The 23537-nt window shown below is 36.3% G+C and overlaps 1 protein-coding gene across 2 annotated transcripts in view; it reads left to right on the forward strand.

The window, feature by feature from the left end:
* plxna1a (plexin A1a) overlaps positions 1-23537 on the forward strand; it is a 220124-nt gene that overhangs the window by 185271 nt on the left and 11316 nt on the right. Inside the window, exons 20-29 of one of the 2 annotated variants that reach the window (XM_037976950.1) lie at positions 3999-4233; positions 7431-7579; positions 13566-13663; positions 14165-14323; positions 14943-15009; positions 18306-18452; positions 19037-19196; positions 20007-20110; positions 20201-20297; positions 22351-22541. In XM_037976950.1, coding sequence (XP_037832878.1) covers positions 3999-4233; positions 7431-7579; positions 13566-13663; positions 14165-14323; positions 14943-15009; positions 18306-18452; positions 19037-19196; positions 20007-20110; positions 20201-20297; positions 22351-22541 — 1407 coding nt within the window. The remainder of the gene's footprint in view (positions 1-3998; positions 4234-7430; positions 7580-13565; positions 13664-14164; positions 14324-14942; positions 15010-18305; positions 18453-19036; positions 19197-20006; positions 20111-20200; positions 20298-22350; positions 22542-23537) is intronic. The other variant, XM_017411304.3, reaches the window with a different exon arrangement.

Genomic DNA, 23537 nt, shown 5'->3' on the forward strand with positions numbered 1-23537 from the left:
CTTCCTTTTTTTTCTTGTGTTTTATTGAGGTATGATAGTGATGAGATTTAACAGAACACATTTTAATATGACTAACCTTCAGCATAACAATTTAACAGTTCTCAATCCACTCTTAACTCTAATCAAACCAACACTCATCTTTACTGCAACTCTCTTCTTTTTGTGCTTCTACAGTGAAGTGAACTAAAAACTCTGTCCCGGTAGAAAGTTTTTACAGCGCATTTTTTGGCTTCAAACAGCCAGTTTTATTCAATAAAAAATTAAAAAGAACTATTTTGTCAAAGTACTGTAAGTTGATCCTGGAGTCTTGGCTTGTGCTAACTTGCTCATTGATGTAGCTTACTTAGACACCTAATTCTGTTTTCTGTTTTTGAATTTACCATAATTGATGCTATTCCTGCCAAGGCAATTCAAAATGTCTGTTGTGGAAAAATCGTCAAGGTTTGTTTTGAACCACCATAACCCTGTTAATTGTCCAACCTTAGAAGGACACATAAAGAACAGAATTCTTTCTTCATGCAGAAGTCCGCTGAAGTCATTAAGCTTGTTATTATCTCCATTTCTAGTAAACTTGCTATAAAATTATTTTTTTATGTGTAAATTATCTCCAGTTCATAAAACTCCATGGTAATGAACCATGATAATTTAGTTGCACTTTCTAAATGCATTCAGATTTATATATATATATATATATATATATATATATATATAGTAATGTGGGGGAGTGTATTTTTCAGAATTTATGCTACAGTAGCAAAAAACAAGTTTAAAAGTGCGTCCAGCAGCCATCATTCAGCTTAACTCATCCAGGTTGCTGAGCTGTCAGCAGGCTCCTGACTGAAATCCCAGATTCATGGCGACTGGAGCAGACTGAAAATCACAAAGCCGCCCCATGAGCGTCTAAACAGAGGAAGGTCAAACCTCATCCAGGCGACACAGCATTCAGTGTGAATATGTTTCAGTGATGTTTTTTTTTTTTTTAAGATCCCTGATAGTGCACCCACTCAGCTCCCACTTCTCCTTCTACCGCTTTTAAACTTATCACCAGTGTCCTTTCACAGTCATTTCACTATATCTTTATGACATTTACTCCGTGCTAGCTACAGTCAATAAACCTAGAAAGCCACTGACAGCGCGTCCATGTAATTCAATATGATAGCTCTCAACGGAACCAGCCAGCTCCAAGGTACTTCTCTTCTGGAGTTTTTCATTCCCCCTCCTTTCCTTTCCTTTTTTTTTTTTGAACAAAATGTCATGTTAAATATCAAAGCAATGCAACGTGTTAGTGGGGGGAGAGGGGGTGGAGTTATCCTTCGTGTGACAACAGCCAAAGAAAAAATAGAGCTGTCTGTTCCTATCTCTTCTTCTTTTGGTGTCTACATGCACTCTGCACACACGTGCTCAGTATCTGCATGTTTGTGGTTTGCTTCTGGTGTGCATGAAGGCCGATTCGTTTGCGGGCACATCCTTGTGTGTGTTGTTGTGCAGGTCTACAGAGAAGAACACAGCTGTAGCACAAAATTATTCCCTCCGCACAATGACCTACATACAAGAGACCCCAATGGGTGTCGATACATACTACCCTTGTGTGTGTGAGTAGGTGTACAGTAAGACACGTATCTGTGTCGGTGTGTGTTTGTGTATGTGCATGCCCTCAGTTGTTCAGCTGTGTGTTGGCAGCTGTGAGCCTCCCTTGAGTTTTCGAAGAAACTTGTTTGTTGTTTTGGCCCTCAGCTTTTTAAGTTCCTCTGCCAGTCCTTCAAGTCTGTCAGTTGAATAAAAATAGACAAGCCTAGAAAATATGCCACCACCTCAATAATGCTTAAACTTTGGTGAATTCATGTCATCTGAGGATATAGTTCCTTTAATTGGTTTCCTTACAAAGAGTGACTGCAGACTATAAATCAAACCGAACAACTAAATATCCTTTAATACCACAGTTATATATTTTTGTTTAATCTGTAGTTAAGCATTCAAAGCACGTAGTAAAATCAGTAAACATGGTTTTTAGGTTCTTTTACAATCATAAAAAATGTTTTTAATCTACATTTACTCTTGCTGATTAGAAATATGTTTTCCATTTCCCTAAAACAAACATATGAAGACTCATTAGTATTTAAATGAAGTGCTCCTGAGCATTTTGTTTCATGTGGAGACGCAATTTGATACAGAAAAAGGCTTTCCAAGCTGTTCTAATTTGGTAATTGAAAAGCCATTTGACAGCAAACAGTCTGACTTTTATTCTACAGATGTAACTAATAAACTAATAATGATGACTCAGTTCTGGTATGTCTTGGGTAAATTGGCATCCAGTCATCAGGTTGCAGAGCACATTTGAAGAAAAAACTTTTTTTTTTGCCTTAGAGAAAAGATGCACCTGGTTTGTTGCCATTCACAAAAAAACTGGGTTGACTCTTTTATCTTGTGACTCACCGGTATTAGTGATGGTAGTAGCTGACAGTCATTCACAATTCATATACCAAGTGCTAACAGACCACGCAAGATTGAACAAGATACTGCAATACCACACAAGATTGTTCGCAATGTTGGTTTCAAGGTTTGACCGAATTGACTAGAACTTCATCCTTTAGCAACAAAAGATAATCTTAGTCTCAAACACTGGCATGAAAGGTGGCAGGCGATATGCATTCTGACAAGAAATACTTGACTTTAATATGTGTTTTCTAAACCAGACTTCTACAACAGGCAAAAAAAAAGAAAGTAGTTTTCATGAACTCTTTGCAACCGATTTGTTTCCTGTTCTTCACAGTTCATGTCCACACAGATAATTAGCTGCTTAATCTGAAAGAAGCCATTCTAATTGCCTTTCCTACTGCAAATTGAATTTGTAGCAATTGACTATATTGATATTGATATAACAGCTTTTACTTTCTTTTTTCATTCAGACTTTGTTAATGTCAACATGAAAGTGCTCTTACAAGAACTTCAAAGCTTATAATCACACTTAATTTGAATCGGTTATCAACCTCCTTTGGGGATAGCTTGATTTGATGGATTCCAGTGACACACTGCGCATATATAAATGTAGTTAGTCAAAGAGGGAAAAAAAAGAAAAAAAACATTGGATGTGTTTGACTTTCCATAATTACCGTGGCTCCTTGGGGAGAGATTTAAATGCTGATGATTACTTTGTTTGATTACTTATACAGTGTGTGCGTATATACATAGTGTGTATGTGTGTGTATCCTGCATCTCTGGTGTTTTATGAGCGTATGTGACATTAATATCTGTGTCATCCTGTACTGCACTGCTCCATCCTTGTCCACATGCACATCATTCACTTTTGGATCTAAATCAGTTAAAGTTGACAGTGATGAATGAGGACATTAACAACCAAATATCCAGCACAAACAGTGGGCCTTCATAGACCTCTGCAGATACTCCAGCAATAAAAGAAATGAGCAAGTTAGCTTGTGAAATCTTCATTAATAAAGCTCTCTGAAGTTGCTCCTTTAAAGGCAAGAAACGAAAACCTTTCCTACACGAAATGTTCACAACAGTCAAGGTTGATGTAAGCCCTCGCAGAATCAGTCTGTCAATGATCGGTCTGTTTAGTGGGACTACAGAACAGATGAAAATTTAATGATCTTTGCTGTAGAAATTGGGTCAGCAACTTTCTCTTTCATCAGATGAAGAACTTTTGATCTCTTCTGACCACCTCTTCTATTCTCAAACATCTGCTGCTGAAGAAATGACCACTATCTGTTTTCCCTTTTTCTTTTTTTTTATTTATTTATTGCTTGTTCTAGTATGAATCCCAAACCAGTAATGGGCTATCTGCACATAAAAATGTATTTGCTGTAAGAAGCTTTGACGAAACTACATAAGAACTTGCTTATTGAAGGCTTTGGTGTAACATATCAGTTATTAACTGCCCACCAACAAAAGATAACTTACACTAAGCAGCTCTCTAGTGAATAACTACGTAACTGTGTAAAGGAACTTCCACCTTTTTACTCTAAATTGTTTGTGTTCAGATCCGTGCTGGAGGATTTGAGTATTCCCCTGGGACTCTTCATATCTACTCAGACAGCCTTCTAACCCTGCCTGCCATCATTGGCATTGGAGGAGGTGGTGGCCTGCTCCTTTTGGTCATCATTGCTGTGCTGATAGCCTACAAGAGGAAGTCGAGGGACGCAGACCGCACCCTGAAACGTCTGCAGCTGCAGATGGACAACCTGGAGTCGAGAGTGGCCCTAGAGTGTAAAGAAGGTAGGCAGTGGAAATGGTTTGGGCCCTGATTTTCTACAGCTTTTCAGGAAATTAATCAACACAGGTGACAGAAAATGATAAAAGTTAGTTTATTTTTATTTTTTATTTACTTTGATAAAATAAACTGTTTTAAAAATAAAAAAAAATGATAAAAAGTACACAAGAAATTGTGTCCTTTTCCAAGATTAACATCTTGCTTCCCAAAAAAATAAATAAATAAATAAATTGAGTTTGATTTAATGTAAAGCTTAAACAAGCTGACAAATGCTAAATGTGCTGAGTACTGTCCATACTTTTTAGTCCTTGTTGGAGAATTATTTTAACTTTGGGTTTTTTCCTTTTTAAAAATAAGTTGTCTGTGCACACTACAGCCGGCTATGTTAGTCTCATTTCAATATGAGAGCCATTCAGCAGAGAAAATCAAGTGAAAATGGAAGTTTTACAACTTTACTTTTTTTTTCTCAAATGGGTAAAACTGTAATGACTCATTTATAAGTAATGAAATAGTGGTAAGTGCCTTAGATTTGAATTTCTAAAATCCTAGTTAAGAAATAAACACCTGTTTTGATGATGGTGGTGCTGTCAAACATGCCAGCCCTCCATTTGTGCCTCTGAGTGAGCTAACTGTAATAAAAGCAGAGATTTGATGGAGGTTATATGAGGTTAAAGCATCAAGGAAACTGTTTACAGAGGGAAAAAAAATGAGTGTGTGAGGAGTGTGAGTGTTTTCGCAGCAAAGTGTGGATGACTGATGTAAGGGCAGATCAGGTGTTTACACTCAAGATAATGGCACAAGCTCTCACAATGCCATGCTACAAAGTTATAATATGATCACTGTGGTCATGACACAGAGTCACAACTCTAACAGCAGGAAAACCTGTCAAACAAACATTGGCATGTTTTCTGATTTAAAGTGCTTCATTTTTAGAGCTACATTTCCACATGCCCTGACTGAGGTGATATTTAGCAAAAAGATTTCTGAAGTCTCCCCTGGTTTAAAATGTTGTCAGTCATGATTTTCAAATACAAATGCAAGTAGAAAAATCCTGGTCTAAGCACAATGAGAAAACATATTTTAGTCAACAAAAATTGAAGCCCCCAGTTTGTGTGGGATGTGAAGCATGGCTTTATTCCCACCCCTGGAAGCTCCCCGCCCCGCCTGCTGCACGCCCATCTGGCCTACAGAGACGAAGCAGTGATTGTGGGTGGAGTAGCAGCTGAAGTGGGCGGTCCACCACACGTATGAAGGCAAATTGTGTGTGTGTGTGTGTGTGTGTTTGGTTGGCTGTGTTGTAAAAGTCTTCCAGGAGATGTTTGGTTCATTCATCCATAAAAAGCAGACATCACACTAAATCCATACTTGTGCATTAGCAAGTATTGCTACTTACACACTGGGAAAAAAAACAACTGCTGAACAGCAAGTTTTGCTCTTTAGGCAATACAGATGTTGTAGGGATCTTGTTTCACAATAAAAAAGCAAACAAAATGCAAATTAACCTTCTAAAGAAAATTATGAATAAAGCATTGCTGTGCGTGCTAATTTATACATTTATACACAATCTGGACTGGCACATTTTTCTATCACCCTTCCCAGTGTTTGAGGGATTTTACTTTATTCCATTTTTATGTAGTTACCAGTGTCATTAATGATGCAAGGATCCTCCTTCCCAGCCCCAAACTTTTATGTTGTTGACATAAGAAGTGGACATTCTGTTCTGAATGACATTTTTGTTTGAGTTATGAAGAGAGAAGAAAAGCTCTGTATGTTTTAAAGGCTTATAGTCACAATGTGAGCAACTTATGACTTTGTTTTGTTGCATAAAAAAAACAAGAGGTTGATTAAAGGAAACAAGAGAAGAACACAGAAGAAGAGTGGTAGAAAGTAGAGTGGAGAAAATGAAAACCAATCTTATGGTGTTTCTGCCGTATTTTGCTTGTAGTTTTCATCCTTTTTTTCTTTCCTTTTTCACATTTCACATTTGCCTTTAAATGTATCCTCTTTTCTTTCTTTCTTACCAATCGCTTTAACTTCTTATCTGGCTTCCTACTCCTTTCCGCCTTATCTTTTTCTCCTCATCGTTTTCACTTCCTCACTTCTCTCAGCTCTCTTGTGGACCAAATAGTCCAATAACAGCTGGGGCAAATTATGCATGAAAACTCATCCGTTGCTCTCTTAAAAATTATCCACTCATGCAATTAATTGACTTTCCTTTCCAGGAACTTTGTTTTCTGTCTCCTGATTTGGCTTTTCTTACTACCTGAACTGATATTTTCTTTTTAACTTCATTGCTTTTTATTGTTTTTTCATCTATCTATCTATCGATCGATTGATATATAGATATATAGATATTCCCTAAACAAAAACTCTATCTAAAGGTGGGCCTATAAATGTATATTATATGAGTGGTCATCAGCCATTCACACTTTCAAGAATCTGCTATACTAATTTAGAAAATTTATTCCTATGAAATGATGTTTTTCTATTAATTTTTTCCAACAGTTTTTCTGTAGTAAAAAGAACATTTTCTAAGGTTGCCCTCTAGTGTGCCTCAGTAGAGACGAGCTGCCGTACTGCATCAGGGTAAATAAAATGTGACATTTGTGACAAGCATTTAATGAAATGCCAAGTCCTTGTGTGCAGATTGAGTCAAATATTTTAAAATTATCTTCCAAAATTATTACAAACCCAAAAATACAACGAAGAAAAAAAATACATATGTACATATTTTGAAAAATAACTTTTGATTTTATTTGACTTTGTTAAATAGCATAATTTACAAAATTCTTTAGCTTATTTGCTAACTGGATTACAAATTTTATATAAAGTGCATTTGTCCTGTTTAAAAACTACAAAGCTCCTTAATGACACAGTTTATGCTCTGGTACCAGATGTCTTGGTAGATTTAAGTGCAGCGCTTAGAAGAATAGTAGTCATGATAGTTTCTGGCTCTCCATTCCATCAAAAGATTGACAGTTTTCTACTTAGAAAAGTTGGATAAATTCAGTGTTAAGCAGTACAGAGGGAATTCCTGTAGGCTTTCAGTTAGTTTGGCTGTCTATTCAGTGGTCTACCAACAGGGATGTCAAACACAGTATTGGCAGTAAAATCAGTGCAGTCTTTTAAATTCTTAAAACTGATCATGTAGTTGATGTATTTTGTATCTCATCTTTTTTTTATTTTTTTTCCCCCTTTGTAGCTTTTGCTGAACTCCAGACAGACATCCATGAGCTGACCCAGGAGCTAGACGGAGCAGGGATTCCCTTCCTGGACTATCGCACTTACGCAATGAGGGTCTTGTTTCCTGGAATTGAGGACCACCCTGTGCTCAAGGAGATGGAGGTACGGGTCAGTACACCATCAAGCAACCTTCAAACTAAAACAAACTAACAATGACTAATCAATTCAAGCGGAACAAAGTGTTAGGAGGCTATACTTACAAACTAACGCAAAATATAGAAACTTACATTCATTGCATGTCTTTCCTTAAAGTGTTTTTAAAGTTGTTTTTAATGCTATTAAAATGTCCCTCTGGCTTTACTGCTTAATACCTCTATTGCCATTATCCCATAATGGCTTTCATCAAAGGGATTTTTTAAGTCTGAGATGTGAGAAAAGAAGAACTCAAGATGGTGTTTACCTTAAAGCAATCACATAACCTATATTTTACCTACTTTGCCTTTCATGTGTTTATCCCCATCACAATGAATGCAAATACCTTTTCAAGTAGCAGGGTGTCATCATCAGTCTGTTTTCATGGGAAGAATTACTTAACATATTTTCTCCATGTGTATAAGAAGTATGTCAAAGTTGTGAATAACTGTTAAGGAATGCTGTTTCAGGTGTATTAGAAATTGAGATATGAAAGATTGCATAGCAGGTAGAAACAAAAAGTTAGTAAGAGTAACAGATCAGAAATACAAGTCAGGGTCAAAAGGACTGTTTGTCCACATTATATATCACTGTTAAGTCGCTATTCAAGCCAGAACATGTACTCACATCCTACCACAGCTGAGTGGAAATACTGAAGCTGATTTATAAAGACTTTTTTACCATCAAGACGAAGAGAAGTAGAATTAATAGTATGTCTACTTAAACCACTTTCCTCCAAAGCTTCAAACCACAGAGCCAAGTTTGTAATCAGCAGTATTATTAAGATTTAGAATCCGGTGCTGCTTCATTGACTTTGATTGTAGTGCTGACTTTTAGGCGTAAAGGAATAATTTCTTTGACCTTTTTATATTTTATTTTAATCATTTTAATCCAGAAAGTAGGTTTATATCTTCAGTAAATAGCACTCTGGGTGGTCTTTGAGCTGTCACTTGTGCATTTTATTCAGACTTTTTAATTATTATATCATTTTTTTAACTTCTTCAAACTCCTTGCTGTACTTTGGCTTACATTGGCTGTACCAACAATAATTTCTTGCAAATATAGCCTGAACCTTTATTTTATTGCTGTTTTTTTCCCCTTACAAATGCACAAACAAATCAACCACTTCAACATACAAAATCTCCTTGGCCATCATACAAATAACCATAAATTTGCACACACCACCATTTGAAAGCCTGATTTGTCAGTTATTTTTCACTTCTCTGTTGGTTTTGTTGAATTATATTAATTTAAAGCTCTTTCATGGCCAATGAAACATGTTTATGTGATTGTTTATTCTAAGTCATAATTATTGTTTGGTTGAATCTAAACACCAGCTGGCAGAGCATGCTTTTCACACTTTTGTGACATGTACCATTATACTCATTATAGGATTGGCATCAATTATTACAGCTGATTTAATCGCATGTGACAAGAGATTTGTTACAATCAAAGTTTAGCAAATTTAGCTGTGCAGAAACAAGATCAGTTCTAAGAATCCATCCTTCATGCTTCTGTTTATTATGTCAGTGTTGCTTTACCTTGCTTCATTCACCACAAAATACAAGTGATCTTTTTCTTCATTCTTTTTAAAGTTTAGAATGGTCTGTCAGCATTAACATAATCCTAAACACAGTTACTGCCAGCAATATTAGCATATTCCCTCAATGAGACTAAAAATAAATAAATACTGAGTAAAAAAAAAACGCTCAGTACATTATGAGATGCTTCAGCCTCAACCTATAGCAATGTAACTGATGAGATAGTTCAGATTCACCCAATCCAATTTTATTTAAAAAGAACATTTTATATATATTATATTTAATCTCAAGTGTGTGCCACCTAAATTTGGAGAAACGTTATCGCTCCTGCATATTCTTATTAAACCTTTTGCTACACAAATTTGGATCTGATGGAGATTTTTCAGTGATCTTTGAAGCAGCTTGACAATAAGGAATTTCAGTAGTCCAGTCTTAAAGTAACAAATGCCTGGACCAGTTTTACTGCATCACTGTGGGACAAAATCTTCATAATTTGGGCTATATTCCTGCAGGTGGAAGAAATTGGTGTAGAAACTTGTTTCATGTGAGATTTAAAAGGCATATCTAGTTTAAAAAACTAACTCCAAGGTTTTTCCTAGGATAGTGCTAATGTTATGCAGCAATTTGCTTTAACACTTTTTTTTCTTCTTTTAAGAATCTTGGCAAGAAGTTGTGCTTTTCTCAACTTCCAACTGTTGTGCAGCTGCATGTTTTCTTAGTCTGCCATTTACTCATGTAAACAGCCTTAAACTTTACCTTTTTTGTTTTTAAGTTCGTCTTTATCTGACAGAGTTGTAGCAAATTCAGGGGAATTTAGTTGTTTAGCCACACAATGAAGATCTGGGAGAGAGTTGTGGAAGCTTGACTTAGATAAGAGGTGACTCTCTGTGAGCAGCAGAATGGTTTTATGCCAAGAAAGAGAACCACAGATATCATATTTTCTTTGAGGATGCTGATGGAGAAGTACAGAGAGGGTCAGAAAGAACTTCATTGTGTTTTTGTGGCTTTAGAAAAAGCATACAACAGGGTGCCGAGGGAGGAGCTGTGGTGTTGTATGAGTACATCTGGAGTGGCAGTGAAGTATCTTAGACTGGTACAGGACATACAGCTTCAATGACGAGGTCGGAGTGCATCAAAGATCGGCTCTGAGCCCCTTCTTGTTTGCTCTGTTGATGAACAGACTAACAGTTGAGGTCAGGCACGAATCCCCATGGACTATGATTTTTGCAGAAGAGATGGAGGTATGCACTTGAAAGACAAGGGATGAAAGTAAGTCGTAGCAAGACAGAGTACCTGTGTGTGAACAGTGAGGCTACAAGAAGCAGAGATCCCAAAGGTTCAGGACTTCAAGTACTTAGGGTCGACTGTCCAGGAAAATGGGTAGTGTGGTAAAGAGGTGAAGAAACAAGTCCAGGCAGGATGGAGTGGATGGAGAAAAGTTTCAGGAGTGATTTGTGACAAAAGGCTGGCAGCAAAGGTCAAAGGAAAGGTTTACAGACAGTGGTAAGACCAGCTGTTTTGTATGGTTTGGAGACAAAAAGACAGGAGACAGAACTGGAAGTGGCAGAGCTGAAGATGTTGAGGTTCTCCTTGACAGGGACGAGGATGGACAGGATTAGGAATGAGGTCATCAGAGGTACAGCACAGGTTGAAGGACTGGGAGATAAAGTTAGAGAGGCCAGACTGAAATGGTTTGGACATATGCAGAGGAGGGACAGTGGGTATATTGGTAGAAGGATGTTAGAGATGCAGCTACCAGGAAAAAGACAAAGAGGACATATATGGATGCAGTTAAAGATGACATGGAGATAGTTTGAGTGAGGACAGAGTTAGATGGAGGAGGATGACTCGCTGTGGCGACCCTTGAAAAGGGAACAGCCGAAAGAAGAAGTCTGTCCCTATCTACTACATGCTGGTCACCATTAAGTTAAAATGTAAAGTCTTAAAATCTAGAGTTTCTACGAGATCAAGATGTCAACTATATACATAAATATCCCATTAACCTAAGGCCCTAAAGCGTGAGTACAACTTTAATTTAAATGTCACACAGACATTGTGGGAAAGGGTGCCTATGCATTTTATTGTTATGTCTAGACTCTTGCTTTCATCCATCTGTATTTCCTCATGAGGCTGGCAGTATAAGCCAACGGTCTGGGTAAACCAGAGCTACTAGCTTTATTGCTCTGTGGGACTAAACTGTACAGAGACAATACACAGAAACGAGCATGTGCTCAGAATTATGAATGTACCCTACTTTAATCTTTCTTAAAATTAGGTGAAAACTCAGTGCATGATATAGCCTACATGCATTTTATTTTTTGTCTTTCTCTTATCTCATTCTCTCCTACTCACACATATCACTCTCAGTATCCACCCGGGAGGCCCGAGAATCTCATTTAGCACTTTAGAAAAAGGTCCAGACACTTTATTATAGCATGTCTAAAAAGGGAAAAAGCAGGAACTGCAGCAGAGAAAAAATAGACAAAAACTGAATAAGTGTTTGTGTCTGTACAAGTCAGAGACACACAGAAACAAAAGGGAAGAGAAATTAAAATGAGGAAAAGCGGTAGTGTGACACAGTCTACAATGAGCGAGAGAGGAAGAATTAGAGCAGTGAAGAAGACAGAGAGAGTGAATGAGATCTGGACATCTTCAGGGGAGTTAGCGTGTTGTTGATAGGTAGTGACAGGTGCCAGCCAGTGGAACAAGCAGGGTGCACCTCTGTCACCAACTTGGACACACATACAGTCCTGTAATGCCTTAATGCTGCTTCCTGTTTTACACTGCACCCTATCCCCTCTTTCTTCTATATTTAACAGAAATGACTGGTCTAATGATACATTGACAGCTTGGTGAAGCATTATGTAAAAATATTTCCTTTAAGGGCTTGAGTATTAATGTAATGCAATCAATTTAAATGAATGGCAACTCTGATTGTAATCTTTTACAAAATCCAAATGAAAATCGTCCTGTAAGTTACAGACAAAAACATTGCTGGAGTTCACAGGGTGCCTGGACAGTTTGAGCTCTTGTGCATCTTTGGCAGAGCCGATGATTAAAATTTCCTTTTCTTATTGATATTCAACTGAAGATAGACTTAAGCGCTTATCCCCATGATGCCAAGAAGACAATAGTGTTAAGTTGTCTGCTAAAATCATTTGACATCAAACACATCACACAGGAGCACAGCAGGAGAGTGAGTAGCCAATCAGCCTTACCTTGGTGTTTAACAAGCCAGTCTAGGTTCATCATACAAGGAAGAATAATGCCTGCTGGCTGGCATATTCAGAAAGGCTTTTTACTCAGAGGTATGGAGAAATGGTTGTTCAACATACCATATATTATCTATATGTTTAGGATCTTTACAATGTAAAATAGCAAAGAAAAAAACACACACAAAGGTTTTCTTTGCTTAAAAATGCTCACATTGAAAATTTTATTTGATGGAAAATATTTCATGTTCAAAGAAGAGACGGGATTTATTGGACAAAAATGTTGAATATGGAAGGAGGGAAAGCAGAAGACCTAGAACGTTTGTGAATGAAGGAGGAAATGCTGAGGGTTGGTCTGACAGAACGATACTAGGGGTAGGGTGAGATGGGGCAGATGATCTCCTGTGGCAACCCATGAAGCAAACTGTTGAAAGAAGAACTAGTATAGTTGTTAAATTTATCTTAAAGTTTTTTTTCAAACATACTCTAACACTGATTTATTTTCATTATTATTGTTTTTTTTCTATAAAATATTTATTTTATTCAAGATGCTAAGTTTATACTCAGTCTCTCTCTATTTTTTCTTGGTAAGTTTTTATTTTCAGTATCGTGACAAAGTTTTGATTAGTCATGTTCCAGTGACATTTGCCTCCTAATCTTGATTAGTAAAAAGTCTATTAGGCATTCATAGTGGAAAATCAACTGAGGAACTATTCATCTGTATCACACATGGCACATACAATCAGACTTTGTGTGTAACACAGATATTCATATACTGTTGCAGGCTTGAACACAGAAGAGAAGCTTAAAGTTGAGCCAACATTTCAGTGGAGCATGCATAAAAAGTCAAATGAGCTACATTGAAACAAATGCTTAAAGATCAGGCTTTCAACTGCACATTTTACTTATGGTGTGTTTCATAGCTTGTAAGAAAACCAAAAAAGCAACTGATTATTCCAACTTTTCATATTTAAATTAGGAAAGAATGGAACTAATAAGCAAACTATTTCTATATTTCTTTGAGTTTATTTTATTTTTGTGACTGCTTTTAGTAATAATACAGTTTTTAAGACAAAACTGAAAATTATAAAAAGCTCTGGAAAACAAACAAGGTTGGTAAAATAATAAAAACATTTTTTTTTATTTTCTTTTTATTGCCCTGCCATTAGACTGTGCTGTAACTGTCCATCTGTCAATGTTTTTCTTCAGGTTCAAGCAAATGTTGAGAAGGCACTCACGCTGTTTGGCCAGCTGCTGACCAAGAAGCACTTCTTGTTGACATTCATACGAACACTTGAAGCTCAGAGGTCTTTATTTATTCTTTTATTTAATTTACAAATTGATATATGTTTGTGTTTTTGTTTGTGTTTTACTCAAGAACATGTCTGAATATTAGTACAACAGGTATTACTGAATTTTGTTTATTTTTTTAATTTAAAATTGGTTATATCTTTAACAGAATGTATTTTTTTCCTGTTTGGTTTTACAAAAATTAATCATTGATTGTCCATAAATAAGGAAATAAATTTATAAAAAATGTCATCATTAACATTTTAGCACCTAAAATTCCAGCGTAAAGTAATTAGCCAAATGGTTTGTAGCAAAACAGGGTTTATTCACTGTTTAATTAAGATTAAATAAGAATTAAAAATTAATAGCATCCCTGTGAGGTTATTTGTGCACATGTATTATAGGAGAAAAGCTTCAGAAAATCTAAAAATCTAGGATAGCATATTTACATATGTGTGTGTGTGTGTGTGTGTGTGTGTGTGTGCGTGTGTGTGTGTGTGTGTGTGATCTTTTTTCAGGTCGTTTTCAATGCGTGATCGAGGCAATGTGGCATCTCTGATCATGACAGCCCTGCAGGGGGAGATGGAGTACGCAACGGGGGTCCTGAAACAACTGTTGTCTGACTTGATTGACAGAAACCTGGAAAGTAAAAACCATCCCAAACTGCTGCTAAGAAGGTGAGAAAAGTGTGGAAGGAAGTGAGGAAGATTAGAACACATTGACTGCAAAACACTATATAAGAAGGTCATATAAATACCTTTACAAATTATTATTTATAAATGTTTACAGTTTTATTTTTTAGACGTACGTCAGTTTCTATCCTTTTAAGTTGATACCAAACATTTAGTCAAATATGCAAAAATGTTTTCTTATTTCATTTAAAAGTACACAATTTAAATATATAAACTTATATTATTGGATAAATATTAACTTGGATTAAAGTAAGAGGATCCCAGTGAGACACTATGAAACAAAATAAATTAGGGGAAAAAAATAATTTAATTAAAAATTTATTCTTGAGAATTTTTTTTTTTTTTTCAATCATCGCATTTTTTATAGAAAACTGATATCTTAGAATATATTAAAAACCTTTCAGTGGGATTAATTTGAGTTATGTTTCACACTTCAAGGAGCCACAAGTTAAGAATTGCAACAGAAATGGAAGAAAATAAGAACCCCGTTTTTGTTGTTGCCGTCTTTGAGAATTTGCGTTCACATAATCACTTTTATTTTATTGCAAATAGACTTTAATACATATTTTTTTATTTTTCTTGTTGCTTCTCTTCTGTGTGTTAGAACGGAGTCTGTTGCAGAAAAGATGCTGACCAACTGGTTTACTTTCCTCTTGTATAAGTTCCTTAAGGTAAAAAAACATTATTTAATATCTCTCTGTATGTATTATATTTGTTTTTTAAACTGGAGCATTGTCATTATCTGGATTTATACTTTGCAATATACAGCTTTTTGACTCTTGAAAGTTTTGTAATAAAAACAAAACAAGCAAAAAAAAAACTATTGTCTAGTTGCTCTGTTACATTGTGGTTATTAAAAGGTTTTCTCTTGTTTTACAGAACATTTTAGTGCCTTAATATAATAAACACCCAGTGGAGGGTTTTTTTTCCTGTACACAGATCTTTTTTTTTACTTTGCTTTTAATCAACATGTCTTCTACACTGATTTTTATGTTGCTTCTTCAGCCCACATCTATTTTTTTTTCTCTGATCATTCTTTTGTCTTACTTTTGTTAATATTCAGCTGTCAGTCTCATTTCCTCTCTAGGGTCATTTGCCTCACCAGGGGTGTAGGATGTCCTAAAACATTTTGCTTTCTGTTCTCCCTTTTCTTTCTAACTCTTAAAGAACCTCTTCAATGAAAATAAGCAAGACGTTGTATTCTGAAATGTCTCACCCAGTCTGGGTTCTTCTCGGTTCTTCTTTGTTGATTTGAAGTTGCCACTAAAATTCTAATCAGATTAAAGAGACAATGTGAAAATTACTGTAGACACGCAATGAGCACCAATTGAAAGCATTTAAATATCATTAAAAGAAAACCTTTTGGAGAATGGCATTGCATTTGACATTTTGTCATTTTGATAATTATACTGTCCACATCTTCTGTATAACTATGCAAAATATCACTGTGTATCAAAGTGCACAAAAACTATTAACTAAATTTCCCCGTACTTTCCTATTATAACTACAAAATGATAAAGCCACTTTTTTATGGTCGCTTATTCACCTCCTTTCAAGTCTCCAGTTGTCCCCAGTATATGAATCTAAACGTATTCCTCCCTCTGTTCAACATGAATGATCAACATATCATTCAAATGCAAATGTTAGCATTCAGTCAGGCAATTTTATTAAAGCTTATATGCAAATAATGGCAACTTTAGAAGATGAGAATGCAGCAGAAGAGCAATGGAGGGAGAAAACTATACCAAAACAAAATGGTGCTGTTTTGTCATCTGGCTATCTAACAATAATGCTAACAACATTTTTAAAGCTTGTGTTGATGAAATGATAGATGGAATGAGGACAAACACAGGTTAAAGTTTGGCACCATTAGTGGTGGTTAGAAAAAAAGATGACATAAAAAGGTTATCCTGTGTAAAAGTATGTGAAAGAAAATGATGAATGGCATAGACGAGAACAAAAGTAGGAATGTAAAGTGAGGAGAAAAAGAAGAATGAAGAATTAGGAGATTTAATGAGGATAAAAAGTAAGAGGTATCAATTTTTTTATTTGGCAACATTTAATGGATTAGCAAATTAAACAGATATTTGGAAAATATATAAAATAGCTAAAAACGGAACAATGTGTAAGTACAAAAATGTAGAAAACTCCCACTTGGATCTTAGGAGAACCTTATCAAACTGAAATAATATATGAATAAAATATTTAGTAGAAAAGTACAGGAACTGGGCTGCTGAGAAAAGTGGCTGCTGGTGGTCAGCTGTTGCTCTAAAAAAATGTAGAAATGAAGGAAAAGTGAGTATTACATTTCCCAGCACACTGCATGGGAAATCAAAGGCAAATTATGACCTAATGATTGACATGTACAAAATCAAACCAGCTACAAGAGGGAATTCAATCAAATGTAAATCTGACAGGCACAGATAAAGAAAAAAGTTGAGATAACAGGAAGGCATTATGGATATATATTACAGAGATAGAGGAGTTAAATAAGGAATTTGTATGTTTGATAAAAGAAACTGGTCATTGAGTGTGCTGGAAGGTGAAACAGATAATATAATACTTTCCCTTGTTCTTGTCTGGACCTCATGAATCTCCAACACACACAATCTGAAGTATCTCCCCGAGCGCTGCACAGTCAGTCATTAAACACTTGTCAGAATGAGTATTGGTCGTCATGTGTCTTTTTTCTTTCTCCCTTTTAAACTGTGACTACTTCAGCTGGGATTCTTTTCCTTGGGCCCAAGTCATGACTAATGATACCATTGATTGGCATGTGTCTTTGATGGGGAGGGAGGAAGAAACACACTTATTGTACAACATCTGTGACTGCTCACAAGAGCTGAACTGTGAGGTCTGAAAGGAACACTAAAAAGTTTCAAACTGTGATGTAACAATCTTTTTGTTACCTTTAAAATCAATTAAGGTCAGCATGTAGAAGAAAGGTGTAAAAGGTTGGAATAATTTGTTGTCTGATGGTTAGGAGGCAGACCAGAACAACAAGCTGGTTGTAATTTGTTCTTTCATGTAATCTATCCAGCTGCTTTGACAAGAGTAAACTCTACTTGTACTGATATAGACACAATGGTCAACATACACAACAAACATCTAAGCAGTCTGTTGTTATACATTATTTAGTAACCCTTGATGCAAATCTTGTGATCTTAGAGTCTAAGTACAGTACTTTTAAACCATCCCTACTTTCTTTCTACTTGGCTTCCAAGCAGCCAGACTTTCTTGTAGCATTTTAAAGTGGTCTTGATCAATAGTACTTCAGGCTTTTTTAAACTCTTTCAAAGTTTTTCTTCAGACTTTTACAGCTTTTGTTCACCCATGTTCTGTCCATTTTTTAACCATGATCAGGACAGCAAATTATGCAGGGTGAGCTTAAAAAAATACAAAAACTGTAGGACAAAATAACTAAAATTTAATTTTAAATGGATCTAGGACCAGATAAATAGTATCTGAAAATATTGTTTTTAAGAAATGGGGGGGAAAAAATCCAGCTAAGACTTGACACAGGACCTAGGAAATTCATCATTCTTAACTTGATTATCTACTGTTAGCCAGGTTTTCAGCTATTAGCTCTTTGGGAATGACCTTGTTGATGTTACAATACCATTTTATGTCTGTCAAACTGTGTTATCTGTGCTATGTTTCATGGATTTATCTAAAGAAAGTTTGATTTGGTTAAATCAGTTGAAAAGTCTCACTAAGACCCTATCAGAAGCCTTTGACTGTTGTGAATAAGGGCTACCTTTATAATTAGTAAAAGCTTAAATATCCTCATAATTCAACTAGTTTTACATTCAGACGCAGTATGATTCATGTTATTCTTTTGCCAAAATTACTGAGGTTTTTTTTTTTTTACTCTAAAAATGTTTCAGTTTCAAGGATCCAAAAGGAAAATCACACTTTGCTTGAACCGCTGATAACTCTGATATACGTCTGCCTTCTCCCTCACCAGGAGTGTGCTGGAGAGCCTCTGTTCATGCTGTACTGTGCCATCAAACAGCAGATGGAGAAGGGACCCATTGACGCCATCACAGGAGAAGCTCGCTACTCTCTCAGTGAGGACAAGCTCATCAGGCAACAGATTGACTACAAAACATTGGTCAGTAAACTTCCTGTGTCTTGTGGCTTGTTTGGTCCGCTTTGCTTGGAATGACTTGATTAGTTTTTAAGCGTTAGTCAGATTTGATGGTGAAGAAGATACTAAAGTCTAATCAGCTGTTTAACAGTGGAAAACTGTTTCTTTGATTAGTCTGGAGTCTGCTGGGTAGCAGAGATGTTTGGGTAAATGTAGCACTTCGGCATTAGTTTTGTTTGGAGTGGGGATGTGACCTGGCTGAGAACTGGCTCATCTGCTGCCCAGTGTTAACTATGTTGTATTTCCAAACAAAGCACTCGAGGCTTGGATTGAAAACATGGTGGCACTCAGAAGAATCTACTTTAGTTGTTCTGATCTGCACCCAAGTGTGAATGCTGGGTTATTATGTACCTAAACACACTCTCAAAATAACCACGGTTTACAATAGCTGCTGTATAGGTGTGAAAATGTTGTCAGGTACACTCAAATGCATCCAAACAATGATTCCAACATCTCACTAGTTGGCTACTTTCCTGCTGTTTTATTGCTTATGCCTAATTCCTTTTGTCTGTTTCCAGCTCCTTTTGATTCTTTTGTTTTCCTCCTAGACTCTGCACTGTGTAAACCCTGAGAATGAAAATGCCCCCGAGGTGACGGTCAAGTGTCTGAACTGTGACACCATTACTCAGGTCAAAGAGAAGCTGCTTGATGCTGTGTATAAAGGCAGCCCTTATTCACAACGACCGAAGGCTTCAGATATGGACCTCGGTAAGATTTGCTGTCTATCAATTTTACAGTTGTATTATAAACAACCATATTAGCTCAGTGCCCTGTGTAAACTGCCTTTGTTGCTCCCTTCACTTATTCATTAATGCCTTTAAATTCTGTAAACCTCTGATCGCAATTTCTTTAGGCACTTGGAGGGATTTAATAAACTTTACAGAGTATTGACACAGATATTTTTTTCTCATTCACTTTTTGTTGTTTGGTTCTAAAATAGGTTTCAGCAACTGATAAGAATGTTATCTTATCAGCCATTAGAGGTAATATTTTTATACAAGATGAGGCAGAGATTTTGTGCAAAGTGAGGAGAAAATAAGGACATAATACACTATCAGTACTGACTTCTGAAAGATTGGATCAAAAACAGTTGCCCATGTATGCAGAGTCTAAAACAAACCAATCTTGAGGAGAACATAAAGCTCTTCCACTATTTTTATGTAAGCTAGATTCAATCAATGCTTTTAGTTAGATGCATAGTTGTAGATTTTCTGTTGTGTTCTATATTTTATAAAACATATATTCTGTATTTTATGATTATATGTATGCGAATATGTATTTATTAAATATATAATTTATGATTATACATAAAAAAATTCTACTATGAAGCACTTTATGAAAATGAATATATCTAAATTCTTTTTTTCTACTCAAAATTAAAAAGCAACCTAAGTATGTGCTCATTTGGTCCATTAACCCGAAATGCTGCTAAAAGTTGTTCATTAAAATAAATAAATAAATAAATAATGGCCAGTGATTGACAGCAACTTGTAGAATTTTTGTTTTCTGTGTTTTAAGAATGGCGTCAGGGTCGAATGGCCAGAATCATTCTGCAGGATGAAGACGTCACAACTAAGATTGACAATGACTGGAAAAGACTCAACACGCTAGCTCACTATCAGGTACACAAACACCAAACACACACACTCTGATACACACACATGCATATAAAAGCTAGTAGTAACGGTGAGTGTGTGTGTTTTGTTGTCCAGGTAACAGATGGCTCAGTGATTGCCCTCGTGCCAAAGCAGAACTCTGCATATAACATCTCCAACTCCTCTACGTTCACGAAGAGCCTCAGCAGATACGGTACGACTCTGATTCTCAACTTGACTCGATCCTGTTTAAATCATCCTGTCAATGATTCCCATTTCTCTAACTGCCTACATTCCCTCTACACCTTTGAACTCTCATTTATTCACTCTTTGTTTGTCAGGGCCATGATTGGGCTGCATTTTTTTTACCCCCCTCTCAGTGAATGGCAATCCTTTATATCCAATGCCATCAACTCAGGCCAAGGCTATTCCACGGCTATTTCCAAAGCAGTCCATAAATGACGGGCATTAAAGCAGACACCTCCATCTCGGGCTGACGGAGTGAAAGAGACAAAGGACACCTAGAAGTCACATAGATAGAGTTCCAATATGTGTATACTTCAGTGGAGAATCAAATTATTTGCAGAATAAATTACCTGGTGTAAACAAAAACAAAGAAACACTGCACTCTTACTGAGTGGGTATTAACCGTCACACATCTGCAGATGCTATCATTGCTACTGATCTGCTGTGCATCAGAAGTAATGCAGAGAATCTGTCTCACAAAATATATTTTTCAGGTTTCTTAAATTTTATTAGCAGGATTGAAAGTGGCTGAAATCAATGCATCACAGAGCACTTGTGTAGAAATTTGAGTGGTGAGTGGAGATTTTAGGAGTTTTAGGAGAATAAAATTTATACAAGATGTCTTCTTTCAAAAGGCCAGGCATTCTGCTCAAACATTTAGGTCCTGTCTACATGGGAATGGTATTTTGTGAATATACACAAGTTTTTTTATGTTTTTGGTCTTGCATCCACATGACAATGGCAGTTTAAACATCCCAAAAAGAGAATCTTTGAAAATTGGTTTCAGAGTACAGAAAGCCCTTTGCCTTGCTGGATACTTAGATACAACTCTGTCAACACTGTCTGGCACTTTTGTAGTCTGGCAGTTTAATGTGACACAAAGTAGACCTACTTTGTGTCACAAACTAGTAGTAATGGTGAGTGTGTGTTTTTGTTGTCCAGGTAACGGATGGCTCAGTGATTGTTGACCTTCTACTTTGTCAGTTCACAAAAAAAATGCAGTTGTTGGTCTTGTAAATATCATCTTTCTCTTTTTCGTTTTATGTTTACAGTTTAAGTTTTATGCTCACGCTTTTTTGCTGTTTTTGGAGGGATTTTGGGGCAGTGATACAGTGCCACAAGCAGACCTGGCATATCTACTACAATGTTGTGGTTCGTTTTTTTGTTTTCATGTAGATGAAAACATTTTTAGAAATGGTGCCATGTTTGCAAGAATATCTTTAGAAATGACAAATAAAAGATTGTTTTGGGAAAGCAGCATTTCCATGTGGTCTCAGTTTCACTGTAAATTAATGGATTCAGTTTGCATTTCAATGGTTTCTTTCTTTCATTAGCTTGTAATTGTGCATGGATGTTGAAATGTTGGCTGGCAGTGTTCACAGTGAGTTAGGAATCAAAACCATGCAGAACATTGCTGAGAAAGCAACTACTTTACTAAACACCACCCCACTCTGCCTTTTTTACTTTTCTATCACGTATTCTTCCATTATTCTGCATTGCACTCCTTTCTCCCCTGACCTTTTTGTTTCTGTCCTTTAGCATACCGCCCCCTTTTCCTGTCTTTTATTTCTTATTTTCTCCTTTTCCTATCATTCCCTCTCCTATCACAAACCACAGAAGGATTGCAACATGCATAAGCATCTCATTTTTGTGTCTCTACCACTTCTGTTTAGTCCTGCTTTCTACCCTAGAAGCAAGAACTTCTGAGCAGATAATCATGTTCCTCTGTGCACCTCACCTCCCCTGTTTCCTCTCCCCCTGCTAACCTAAAAGAAGGCTTTGCAGATATCGCCCTGCTTCACTCTAATCAGCATTGACACTTTCACCATAAATAATAAAAGAGAGACAGATGATTGAGCAAACGAGAGGGTGAGAATTATTTAACAAATTCAGTGTTTCTGGCAGTTGAGAGTTGGTGAATGCAGGCTCTGAGAACATTTCTTTTTGGTGCAGAATAAAGTGATTTCAAGGGAGGTAACAAAATTCTCTAAAATCTTTCTATCTTCTGTGTCTATAATTAGAGAGTATGCTGAGGACAGCCAGTAGTCCAGACAGTCTACGATCACGAACACCTATGATTACACCTGACCTGGAAAGTGGAACCAAACTGTGGCATCTGGTAAAGAACCACGACCACTCAGACCAGAGGGAGGGGGACCGAGGGAGCAAGATGGTCTCTGAGATCTACCTGACCAGGCTGCTGGCCACAAAAGTAAGACAAACAGGCCTGAACAACACTGCAGCTGCTCGTAAAAGTTGATTCCACTCAGGGTGGAGAAAGAAAAAAAAAAAAACAACAGCACTTGAGACAAGGAAAATTAAGTCACCTCTGAAACTCAAACTGATTTTTTTTAATATATATTTTCAGCTCCTTAGGGTAAGTAGTCTAGCTAAGCCATTTAATGGTAGAAAAAGCTTTTAAATCACAGTTTTCAGATTCTTAACTGGGCATAAAATGTAATAAATTGCATCATTAAAGCTTAAGGTGGTAATGACACATTTATTTGTGCATCCAGCAGACATTTGACAAAGAGACACACACAGGTAAAGGTGGCAGTAAATTCAGATACAAATAGAACTGGATACAAATGGGTTTTGTTGTTGTTTTGTTTTTAACTTGGACCTTAACTGACCCATCAAATCCTTAGAAAACCTACAACTAAAAATCATAGCTAGGTAGTCTCTTTATGCATAAAATTGACATTGTTCCTTTCTGTCATAATTCACTTTATTAAATAGCTTGTGAAGATCAAGCTCAGGGTTCCATTCATTTTACTGCTTATGACTAATCATACTTACCTAAGTGTTTCACTCTGACTTTTACTTAAAAATAACCGCTAAATCTCAAACGATTTAAATTTTCTTCTATTCACAGATTGTAAAATTGGATGTTTAACTCAATGGATAAGTAGAAAAGTATATTTTAGTCCAATTAGTTTTATGTTGTTTCTTGATAAAAAATCTAAAGGAATCATAATTCTCAAGTACAAGCTCTTTAAATTTCCCTCTTTCTTGGAATCTTACAGTATGCAAAAGTCTGACTGTCTGTTTTTCTAGCCGTCATTGTCTCATAGTTCACCATAACTTACTTAATTGTAAAAAAGAGGAGGAAAACCAATCAATAGGCAGTAGTTACAAGGCAGCCAGACATTCAATTTCCACTGGTAATAAAAAAAAAAGATTAATAAAAGGTGGTGCAGAGTGCAGG

The sequence above is a fragment of the Kryptolebias marmoratus genome, linkage group LG8 (genome assembly GCF_001649575.2).
Source record: "Kryptolebias marmoratus isolate JLee-2015 linkage group LG8, ASM164957v2, whole genome shotgun sequence".
Classification (NCBI taxonomy): Eukaryota; Metazoa; Chordata; class Actinopteri; order Cyprinodontiformes; family Rivulidae; genus Kryptolebias; species Kryptolebias marmoratus.